Raw genomic sequence first — 13,224 nt, forward strand, 5'->3', positions numbered from 1 at the left:
CGACTGTCGATTGAATCTCTGCTTATGTCGTAACGGATGGATGATACTGTTTTATCAATGTACCCATTCCTTTCAATACTCAATGGCTGAGGTCTCTGACTCATTGACTATTGAAAAGAATGGAACTGACCAGTTTACTTAGAGAATACATTGACAAGTTCCCTTTATAATGTTCTATATTAAATTCCTATCGAAGGCCACTCCAGGAATTTCTCTTATTTGTTATTGTAGGCAAAATTTTATCAGTTAATGAAATACATTTCGCTGGTCTTCTCTTTAAATATTTCTATTCTTCTACTAAGGTACCTACTTAGAGAATTTAATTCAATTATAAATTTATTGTCCGATTCTTTAATATAATTGCTTTGATGTTGTTCGACATCAAACAACAAATTCATTTAAACATTCCAACGATCTCTATTTACTATCTAAATTAAATGGAGCTTGGACATTTTCAAAGTGACTATTAAGTAGGTATTTAGTAGTTATTTAGGAAACCTATGCTAAAATCTATGACTCAAACTAACAATATGTGAATAATTTATTGGTAAATGAGTATTGACTAGTCATTGTGTATGATACAACTTAGGAAGTTTCGAAAAGACTTAAGTTTTGATACATTTGTCCTTTTGATGATTTTATTGTGCTATTTGTATTCTAATACTTATGTCTCTTGTTTCAGAAACATTGTACGATGTGCCTACCGGTATGATAGTGCTGCTCTCGTTTCTGTACGGCTCGATATCAGTGCTGGCAGTGGTCGGCAACTTCCTCGTGATGTGGGTCGTTGCCACTTCGAGAAGAATGCAGAGCGTCACAAACTGCTACATCGCAAACTTAGCTTTAGCTGACATAGTCATAGGATTATTCGCTGTACCATTTCAAGTAAGTTTGTTTTGTTTTACCCCTTTTATATAAAAACATTGTTATTATTATATAATCACATCACACACATCAGCAGCCCATAAGTGGCTACTGCTGACAAAAGGCCTCTTCTCACACGGAGAAGGTTTGATCATTAATCACTGCGCTTGCTCAGTGCGGGTTGATGATTTCAAACTATAATTAGAAATTATAAGTCAGGTTTTTTCACGATTTTTTCCTTAGCCGTGTGTCTAAAATCCTTCAGGCCACATAAATACACCACCTAAATATCATATATGGCATTATAAAAAAATAAATTTCTTAACTATTGTTTGTCTAGCTATACGTCAAATCATTTGCTTTAAAAAAAACAATAGGTTGGACTCTATAGTCGAACTACACGGCAGACACGTTTGTACTAATTTTTAAACCCACCGATAATGCAGAAAAATACTTACAAGACATGCAAAAATATTTACTCTACGATCTTAATGCAGCGTCTCTACACACGTAGCTACAACGCGATCGCTGCCATCACCGTAACTCGTGACTGGCCGCTAATTTGTATGATACTCCCAGCAAATATGGCGATAGAAAATGGTTACAGTAAATATGTGATTGCTACTTACTGCTTATCAGATTAAGTACATATATTCAATAGGAAATAACTCTTTGTTTATGAGTACAAATTCCGAGATGAACAAAGTATAATACGTAGTATGGGGCTCTAAAATTTTTGTGGAGATACTAAGTAAACATTATTTTTATAATGAGACTACTGCTATCCCCATGGGAGACAGGCGTGAGGTTTTGTATGTATGTACATGTAGATTTAACTTTGCCTATCTCTTCAGGAAATTATGCTTCGTATTGTGAGAAAATCTTCACAACCAATTTTATTGTTGTCTTAGAATATTACTGAACAGATTATAATTTAATTAATCATAAAATTTGTCTTTGAAGTAGGAATTCCTTTAATGAATCTGTCGGCTCTTTGAAACATGTCATTTGATTTAATTAAAACAATGGATGATGACCACAGAACACATAAACTGCGGTCTTCCAACCACGCTTTGAAATTCAATAATACTTCCGTGAAATCATAAAATAAAACCACTACTAAGAATTCCTATGTGATTGTAGTAAAGACAAATTGTTTGAACATACACTTATTTTAGAACGTTCATGAAGGACAATAAACAGTTTGCTATGTAGATTTTTAGATAGATAGGTATCTATTAAAATTTTATTATGTTTGAGCTATTTAATGTCTGATAAAAAAGTTAGGCTAGGGAAACTCGGTGATCCATATTAATATTGTAATGTATCAAGTCATGTATGAGCTTTTGTTATTTTGTCATAAAACATTAAAGTTAGGCGAGGTACACAATATTTTCATTAAAAATGGTATGTACAAAGATAACTAGCTAACTAAGTATATAGATACAAAGTTTCCAGCATTACTCCATTGACGCAGGCGGTTTCACAATCTCACCGTTTCAGTGTACATACACACATGAAAGTACATGATAAAACAATTTAATACTTAGCGACAAAAAGATAAACTCTGAATTAACCAATCCGTATAATTGTGTTTTGTCACCAACGTTCGCGTCGTCTGCCCTTTTTCCTACAACAAAGGCAAAGTCGACTTTTAGATGTTTAAAACTTTTATTATAAGCCGACTACGTTTTGTATGTATATTATATGTTAAGTTAGTGTTCTTATTTACGGTGTATGCGTGTTTTAGGTACTTACAACATAGCCTTTTGACCTATGGAAACAAAAGCATTCACTTAACATATTTTGGTTACTCGTACATTACATTATGTTGCTATTGAAAGAAATTCTCTGAAAATGAATTTGGCTCCTGTCAAACATTTTTATGTATAAAAAGTGATGCTTTGTCTGAATGTATTTAACCGTTTTCCATTGTCCATTAAGCCGAAGTCATTAAATCCTATATTGAACGGGAAGGCAGATTGATTAATTGTACCCAAATGTTCCACAAACCTTTATAGGCAATTATTCATTGGATTGAAATGAAAAGTATTGTGGAGGGAAAATGTTCAGAACGTTCATCATCACGAATTCTCGATTGCGCCTTCCATGTTTACATTTTAATGGAATAATGATTGGCACAAAATTGTTAAATCAGGGCTTTAGTCTTTAATGGTGCATGTATCTCTTTTACATTAAATGATAGGTACATTAAATGAATATACCAAAGTACTAGTGCCTGATCCGGAGCTGCGGGCTGCCTAACGGGTTTAACGGGGCTCCAGCTCGAAGGGCAGGAGTAGGAACGGGTGATTTTAGTCAGTAAGCCTCGCCTCGCCCAAGGCGGGAGAAGACATTGGATGATTTTCCCCCCTTAAAAAAGGGCCCACATTGCTTCTTTTTTTTCCTAGATTCGCCTAAAATAAAAAAGGAACATAATACACAAACATCAATGTTAGATAAAAAATAAGCACTTACTAAGAAATGATATACAACATGCCAGAAAATATTATTAAAGTGATATTAATCTTCAAAGAATTGTCGACACTGAAAAGTAAATAATACTTTATCCAACCTGAAATCTAGTTTTCGGGAATCGTGCTACTCGAGAAAGAAGTAGAATATAATATTTACAAGCGAATTTGCTTTTATAATTCCTGACCGAGTTTGTACGCAAAATTCTATTGTAACACTTGTATCAAAAGAACTTATCTTTTAAGAACTCATTCTGGCGTAGAAAATATTTGAAAAGCGATCTTTTATTTTGTTTTTTTTCGTTTTCTATGTGGCGTAAAATAGGAATAGATTTGAATTGATATTTTTATCAGAGCTCCATTTTTCCACACATCTAGGTCGTAGACGTATAAAGTTTCAAAGATGAAATATTTTTATTCCGTATTTTGATATTCGTATTGAAGAAAAGGAAGAATTTCTGATCGATTCGAATAAATCTAGGATTATATAAATTGGCGATAAACTAAATCCTGGATTGATTTCTCATGGAAGTATGGATTGAGAATGATCATATTTCACGAACATGGTCTGTTTCAGTTATAGGCACCCTATATTTTTCAATACTATGTAGTTATAAGAAGACTACGTGATTCTTTTTTCAAATGTTTTATTTAAGGTTTAACCTATATTCACATGGTAAGCGTAAAGCGCACGTTTTAAAAACGCTTGCTTACTACTACATGCAGTATGCCCAATATAATTGTGATCGAGTGTACCGATTTAACTATAGAAAGTTTAATTAGATCTTAAAAGTTCTTGTTGGACCTTCCATTTCATACTACAAAAACTGACTGCCTGGTAGAGAATGTCATACGGCATCTAGTTCGTCTTATGTATCACTATTTAATTGTATTGGATACATTAAAGATTATATAAATTAATAAAAACTCAAGAAAACGGACATTACATCTAAACTGTCATATTAAGCCATTGTACAACGAAAACAACGTTTCCCTATTATCCTGAACCTAGAGTCACTTTACAAAGCCCTTTGTTGTTTACTACTTTACCTACTTAGGAATATCATTAGAGTAGTTTAGCTTAGCAGAACATAAAGGTGGCCTCCTTTCCAACGACGAACACACGACATACAACCGCGTTTGATGTGCCAAGTTTCACTAGTACAATGAGCTTACTCATTTAGGTAACACCTAATACTAAAATACTCTCCTGGTTATTTAAAACTGGTCTAGTCTTATAACATAAGCTAATCTTGTGTTTTTTAACTCTGCCCCACTGTTGCATTTAGAAACATACAAGTTCACATACATATGACAACCAAATCCGGAACAACAATTTAATTTGTGGATGACACAAAGAGCGATAATTGAACTTGCTCTTATCGATAATCAAACCCGCTGTACGTTGCACGGCAGCCAATTGTCAAATTAGAGCACTGTGCGGTCAGTGCAATTTTGATTACTTAATAAAGATATAAAAATTGACAGAAGTGGTACGGTACGTACTTACGTAGACACATAATATGGAAATCTTCAGAAAATAATTGTAACATATTTTTATGTAATATTTCATCTAGATGTCTACAAAGCTTTTTGTAAACAAATGTTATCATTAGAGTACCACTGAAAACACTGAAGATTTAAGAGACGTGAAATTGAAGAAACGAATTACTCTTATTCTGGCAATCAAATTTACGAGTAGGATAGATGTTGTAAAACCACTTTATATGTAGTACACCCAGGCTACCAAATAGAAAGAAAGAAAAAACATACACGCTAAATAAAATAGTTTACACAAATAATATAATTGTTGTTACATGAGATTTAATAAAAAAATGACCCAAATTTGCGGCGAAATGGGACCAGTTCAGCATGTGCAAGACAGGGCCTTGTGCTGGTATTTTACTGGCTCTTTAGGTTACTCACGGCTACACAAGTTTTTAATAAATTAACAAAACAAACACAATTGAAATATAATTGTACAAAATGTTCATTAGTTAATTTTCACAACAAAACTTAAGTGAAGTTCCGAGATACATATAAATAATTAACTAACTTTCAAGGAAGGTAAACAGCGCGGAAGTGGAGAACACTTCAAGTGTTAACTGTTTTTCAATGAAGAGTTTGAGTACGAACGAAAATAATTTAATGAACTCAAATACTTTATACTTTTCAGAAAGTTCAATGATTCAAAATATTTATAAATAAATTATCTGTTTCCAAACATTTCATTTTGCGATAATATCAATTTTTCCAATTAACTCCACATCCCTACATTTATCACCAGAATAAGTCAATACTTAGCAATCTAAAGAAATAAATAAACCCATTTTGAGCAACGTCACGCCTTTTATCCCCGAAGGAGTAGGCAGAGGTGCACATTACGGCACGTAATGTCGCTATACAATGTAGGTACACCCACTTTTCACCATTTGTGTTATAAGTCCTATGTAATAGGTGGTGATAAACCCATTTTGTACTTGCAATAATAACATACAATACCTAAAACGACCACTTTATTAATTCCCCAAATAGAATAAAAAGACAGGCATGATATTATTCATCAGAGCCTTCTTTAAAAGAAAAGTACTTAACGAATAAGTATAGTTTTAAACTGAAAAATTTTACAGTCAATCTCCGTACTCTACAGCTTAATTTCGAAACTTATAATTCAATTTTTATTCACATTTATTACAAAGAGTCTGTCACGCCTGTCACAACGCGATAACTTACAAAAAGGTTGCTGAATGGTTTTGTATAGCAAGAATCAATAATAGACACGTTACATCGGAGAAAAAAAATTGAGTTCATAACTGAAAAGAGTTAAGTATTATGTTACAATTATCGTACATCATCATAAAATATGAAGTACCCTATTTGTTACAATCTTACAATACAAGAAAATAGCAACTTTATCACTAATATATGAGTATTACAAAACAAGAAAATAGCAACTTTATCACAAAAATATGAGATCACGTACAGAGAGCTCATTTTTTATCCAAATAAAATCGTAAAGGTAAATTAGTGATATGATCTTCCTAACACTAATTTATATCACGCCTCACCTTTACCTTTCTACACGGAGAATTTCTGAAAATATTTAACGTCAGAAAAAAGTCTCTTTGAATAAAATCTTGCCCTTGAAACTCGTTTCTGTTTAGTATGTAGGCACTCGTAGATAACATTTTAGAAAACGCTAAATTTTATGTAAAGCTTTGAGTATACTGAGACGCTGGCGTCGTAAGTGCTAAAATAAAATGAGTACAAAACGGAGCTGCATGATAGACGTCTTTTGATGTAAGTACTTGTGTAGTTTATCAGAAACGTTTTTTTTTAACAAGTTTTAGAAAGCGGTAAAGCTTTGTACGGAGATCGTTTTAAAAGAAATCTGTTGGTAAGTACTTGGTTCTATTCATTATAATGATCATTTTTCATAAAACTTTTCTTTACCAAAACTAGAACCAAAATTTATTATGGAAAATGAGTGTTTTCTAAAAATTTTAACAAAGGACCTGAAGTATTTGTTGGTTTTCTCCTTGACTTTGTTAAGAAGTATAGGTTAACTTCAGTATTTTCTACTGACTCATTCACCCACTGTTACTAGACAGCTTAATCCACAGAGTAATAACTGGCATCATAGGTAAAAATAATTAAGCATTTCAAACACCGTAACTGTAAACTAGCTTCTATCCTTCATACTATAATATATTTTTCACTATATCCTCTGTTGTGAAACGACATCTTCATTTAAAATCAGAAAGAGTACATCTAGAATTTAAAATCATTCGAGTAATGAATTAGTTAAAATAAAAACACACCCCATTCCTAAACAAACACATGAAACCAACTTTCCTTTAATTTCTATTAAACTCACAGCACTTATCTAAATGAACGTCCACACGACACCCACGTTTGTTAAAAATCACACCCCGGATTAACTGAGTAAAAAGGTTACCAAGCTTAACCTTCAGGTCAGTGATAAGAAAAGTCTTCTAAATATATATACATTACACCAGTATATATGTATGTATGTTCATAAGAAACTCTTAGACAACTTAGTACCTGTTACAGGGTCCAGTGGTTTTTTATGGACAATAAAATCCTTATCGTGTCGACCCAGACTTAATATAATGATAATTTTTGACATAGGTAGACAGATATCTGAGCACCATTATATCGTACGTATGATATACGTTCATGTGAGTGTTCCATTATTACATTTCGTTGCAGCACCTTTATCTTGGATTTTTATAGAAATTTTAATTCCATGATCATTATTTTAATGTAGATAAATATTGTTTTTACATCACAATAAAGGAGAAAATGTACTTCTCTATTAAGTATTAAAAATTAAATGTTAGATGTATGAATATTATTGATATTACCGATCAAATTCAACAATATTATAATTACAATTATGTTATTGCATATTCATGTGTAGCTCTCGTTGATGTATGATTCACATTCGCTGTGTTTAATTAATTGACTAACAGTAAAATAGCATGTAATACTTATAACACAATAATAAAATTCAATGTGTCTATATACGATAGAATCATGTATGTCATTACAAAAAGTAGGCAGACTGATATTCACCAGACTGCTATTTAGACGACCGAAATTAACTTTTTTTTTATATACTACGACGGTGGTAAGAATGCACACGGCCCACCTGATGGTAAGTGGTTACCGTGGTCTATGAACGCTTGCAACACTTGGGGCATTATATTAACTATATCATAATTCGAAGAAAGTGCTTTATTACTACTAAAAGTTATATTCAAGTCTTTAGGACTAGGCAAGTCTGAGTTTGAAAACTTTTTCGAATAGTTTTTCTGTGGACTTTTGGTACTATACTTGTGTGTGTATGGTCTTTGACAATCGCGGATGCCATCTTTAAACATCTGTCTCCATAATACCGGGGCTTCACTTGTGATAAAATGCGCCTCACCTCAAATCCAGGCCCACTTCTTCCCACGTTATTCCAAACCATTTCACAGTACATTAAACCGATGTATTTTACGTGCTACCGCTAAAATATAGTATTCTCAAGGGATGCCATAGATTATACCTACATATAAAAAAATATCAAGTAAAATTGTTTTATATAAAGCCAAATATTTTTCTTTGAAATATAAGATGTATAGCGTCAGGGAAACTTTTGCTCAGTGGTAATTTGATTTGAAAAACTATGTTTCAAATGGAAGAAATGATTGTAGACTCAAAGCTATCACCATACAAACTCTAAATCTCATGAAATATCGCTCTTTTATTTACAAGACTAGATGTCAGTTCAAATACCAATTTATTTGAAAGGTCATACTTAAGTAAATTAAGATAATTGATGTCATTAGTGTAGATATTAACGACCTACGCCATCACGTAGGATACTAATTTTAGGAATTGCGTATGTGACTAAAGTGCTTTTTAATGAAATGGTTTTAGAAAAGCAGGAAAATATTTATTTAATTTGTCAACATAGGTAAACAATTAGGATCATGATACGTTTGGTAACAGAGCGCTATGTCATGCGAGGAGACGTACGTAAATATATTGTGAAGTGTAAAGCAAAAAATCGGAATCATACAAAAAAGTCACTATACTAAGAGTATAAGCATTAAGTGAAATAGGTAATTATACAAACTATCAGTACCCTTAGTACGAGCTTGCTTTACGTTTAAAGCAATAGAAACGAGAGCGCGTTCGGCGGTCTGATTGAACACGCTCTCGTTTCGTTTTCGTTCAATGTAAAGCAAACTCATCCTAAGGGTACAGATCAAAGCAGTGAATTATCGTGGTTTAATAAGTGATATTGCATACTGCTACAACTGAAAGGCGCGTAGCACACACGTAGCGCTCTGTCTACGGCCATTTAAAACATGATAATTATGTTTCTTTTACTCCAAACAAGTTTTTAGTTTTTGCTTATGTGCTGTAAATTAATTTTATCACTTAACGTTTACTCATGATTCATTATAGTGTGAAGTACGTTAAATCAAAACAAACAAACAAGGATGTATCAAAATATTGACGTTAATCTTTTTGTTTGAAGGTTGTCTAATGCATTCAAATTGTTGATACAATCTTCGAATAACAGAAATATATTGTTACTATTTAATCACCAAATTAAAAAAGAAATCCCAAAGTATTACTGGGTTTTTTTCGGATTTTCGAAAGTTTCTCAGTAATAGCACAGAGTGTGAAATTGTGCCCAGCATACCTACACTATTAAATAATTATGAAGAAAATGTTAAAATACTAAATGTTTAATATCTATAATGTAGCGGAATCATGTCAAGATGTAATTAATCAAGGGATTAGTAGTACATTAAAATTAATCAGCACTGTTTGTACTGCTATTATAACTAAGTACATACATTTAAATGTATACTATACTACACACATAAGAGCTTGAATGTAGCATAGAAAAACATATATTTAGATAACACAGACAATAGACAACACAAACACATTGTATTAAAAAAGAAATTATAATATTAATATTCTACAAAACTGAGATAACACGAATCCAAATGAAAAGTAAAATGCAACAGAGAAGATTTGGTAAAATCCAAAGCAGTTCTGAAAACCTCGTTAGCAGCGGATTTGGATGCAATCGCTTGATAGAGTCCATTTTCTAACATTCATTTCAAAACATGTCGATGTTAGTTCCATTAACTAGAAGACACGATCTTTCTTTGTTTTATACAGAAGCAAACGACTGCCTGGCTGTAGTCGAGTTGTCTCTTTTTTTTCTTAGGAAGCCCGTTTCTCATGCGTGAGTTGCGGGTTCGAAAGCTACGTGACTTTTTCCGAGTTTTATATTCTTTCTAAGCATATTTAGACACCACTGACTAACGATACCGAAAACGTCGTGAAGAAACCTGGACTTATTATTCCTATTTATAAGTTTGAAATCACCCATTCGCAATGAGCAAGCGTGGTGATTGGTGCTCAAACCTTCTCCGTGCGAGAAGAGGCCTTTGGTCAGTAATGGCCACTTATAGGCAGTGGATGTGGGTGTGGTTTCTATTTAAGCATGATTACCTAGAAATAAATAGATTCTGAATCAAGCATAGGACCATGATATCACAGATACAGAAATCTTGAACTATCTCGCTCTATTTTGTTGTTTCACCAAATGTTTATTCTGCATCTAGGGAAAAAAACGTGAAGTTACGTATGTATGCATAAATATGTAAAAATTGCAAACAATCCAATCTCTTTGCTTGGCCTTCAGCCCAAAATTCTTCAGTTGGCTAATGGCTTTTAGTACTCCACAGCGTGCCAATGCCAGCTAACTCGGTAATCAATTATGATCCTTACCAATCCGTTCAATACTTGTAACACAAACAATATACATCGTTAATATTACGGGGAATAGCTTCGGTTTTTGGATTAAGTTCCTGATAATAGGTACCTATCAACAAGAATATTCAATGTTCATGTTTTTACGAAAAGTGGTTTAATTTTCTAGTAAAAGCACCCTAATGCTCTTAACGGTACGCCTAAAATGTTCTTTATTCATAGTCTATTCCGATATTTTTCCATCAAGAGCTTTATCGGTAAATCGTGTACATACTTAAGTAAATAATACTTAACAATGTAGGCTTTTCAATACATCATTACACGAAATATTAATATGGATTAAATTCCCTAAAATGAATTTTAGGATTTTTTTCAACTTAACAGCGAACTTTAATATTAATTTATGATCATAAAGGCCAATAAACTCTATCCTTTAGAAGACATTTTAATACTGATCAAAGTCAAAGCATTTATTTCAATTAAACCTAAATTAAGCACTTTTGAAACGTCAAATTGAATTGTCCATCAGTCTGTCTGTCAGTGAAGCTAGGTGCTCGTTCCAAATTGTAGTTGATATAGATAAAACCTAGAATTTACTAATATTTAAGGACTTTTACAATAATATTATCTAGCACAAGTATTTATAGAATGTACCTAAGTAATACTTTCACTTATAACTTCAATAGCATCAAAATTCAAAAATGCTTTACTCTATACCGGGTACCAGCATTTCAAATTTACTTAAGGGTGTTTTTAATGTCGTGCGTGATGAGATCCACACGATATTATAGTCGTTGTTCACAGATTATTTTACAGCAGTAGTTTGTGTGACACCAAGAGTAGCCCAGTGACATTGTGATATAAGATGGCATTAAGGTGCATTTACACCAAAATTTCAAGTGTGTCAAGTATTTTTATGTCCATTGATAGCCAGTCAAGTAGCAATTTAAACGAGACTTTTCTTCTGTTACTGACATTACCTTGATAAATAGCTCTCTCAAAATACGATATTTTTTCTGAAATATTTGTAAGATATATATAGAGCGGATCGTGGGTGCATTGACACGTGGACAAGTAAAGTCTTGTATATTTATGAGTTTGCAAACAAATTATTCCTAACATATGTTTGTAACATAACTTTGGATCTACACCTTGTTTGTCTTGTATACAACAAGTTCAAGTTCAAATAGGAGTTTCAAACTCCCTAATGATAACTACCTACATGAATTCTCTTTATGTATCTTTGATAACTGCGTAGTTTATTTTTATATATATACGTAGAATATACTGTTCAAATTGCTACTATATTTAAAAGTCTACAAAGTGAAATGATCCGTTTCATCACGGTGAAATTTTAATAGAGTGTTCACATGAAAGCGAGCGAGTCTTGCACAAGTTCTAAGAAAGAATTGCTCTAAGATATTGTTTTGTAGAAGTTATATTCTAGTTTATAAGGTTTATATTTCCACGACCAGGTACATGGATAATGATGCACTTCTTGTTAGACGTGCTTATATCTCACAAGAACTATATTATACATCGGTTACACCGTGTAGATAGAGAGTAGGTAGGATGCATCATATTTAAAATTGCCCTTAGACGAGGCGAGAGGGAGTGTCAGACTCTTACTGACTAAAAACCACCCCGTTCCTACTCCTGCTTTTCGAGCCGGACCCAGTAACCCGTTAGGCAGTCCGCAGTTTCGGGAAGCTTGATATACTTAAAGTCTGACCTCAAAATGAAACACTCGTGTTCGTAAATCGCTCTTGCGGCTTGACAAGCAAATTAAATAAAATTCATTAAGCATTAATTAACATTTGATTTGGTATATATAACCCAATAATACCTTTCCTTTCGATGACCATCCATGAAAAGACTGAAGACTGTTGATGAAGCAAAAGAGGTGTGTAAGAATCGTAGCAATTGACGTTCCATTGTCTCTGCCTAGCCCCATAGGAGACAGGCGCGAGGTTATGTATAACACCATCCCTTGATATGTTATCATTTTGTATGAAGAATACTATGCATATGAATAGATATTTATGTCAGCTTAAGCTCCTTGTCTTACGTGCACGCTTCGTGACCCAGTATGCGATCATAGGCCCCATTTACTCGTTCTAAGCTCGACGTCAAATTTCTCTAAGCTACGAGTTTACACGTCTCATCGCCTTTGTTTATTATGTATGTTCTACCAGTAGTACTATTTTAGTTTACCTACATACAGTCGAATATGAACTTGGCGGTCTCGTGGAATAGCTATGAAAACAAGTGCGTCTGCTGAGTCAGATTTCAATCCCAGTAGCTGCGCTCTTTTATTTTGAAATTCTCATTATGTAGTGATGATACTAGTGATAGTGAGAGTGTGGAGTCTGTTATTTTAGTGTTCAAATAAATAACTATACAGCTATCAGGTTTCACCTCTTATCACATGCAGACAAGCCAAACTAAACATTTTGACTGCACGGTTGGCGCGGCTTCGATTCCCGCACGGAAGAACTCATTGTGTGATCCACCAATTGTGTATGATTATAAATGCACCCATGACACAGGAGAAAATCCCAATGTTTTTTTTTTT

At 33.2% G+C, this 13,224-nt stretch overlaps 1 protein-coding gene across 1 annotated transcript in view; it reads left to right on the plus strand.

Annotated features, from left to right (window-relative positions):
* LOC118261869 (RYamide receptor) overlaps positions 1–13,224 on the plus strand; it is a 68,746-nt gene that overhangs the window by 24,732 nt on the left and 30,790 nt on the right. The window contains exon 3 of the mRNA XM_035572884.2: positions 683–885. Within this exon, the coding sequence (XP_035428777.2) occupies positions 683–885 (203 nt within the window). The remainder of the gene's footprint in view (positions 1–682; positions 886–13,224) is intronic.

Source organism: Spodoptera frugiperda, chromosome 20 (assembly GCF_023101765.2).
Source record: "Spodoptera frugiperda isolate SF20-4 chromosome 20, AGI-APGP_CSIRO_Sfru_2.0, whole genome shotgun sequence".
Classification (NCBI taxonomy): Eukaryota; Metazoa; Arthropoda; class Insecta; order Lepidoptera; family Noctuidae; genus Spodoptera; species Spodoptera frugiperda.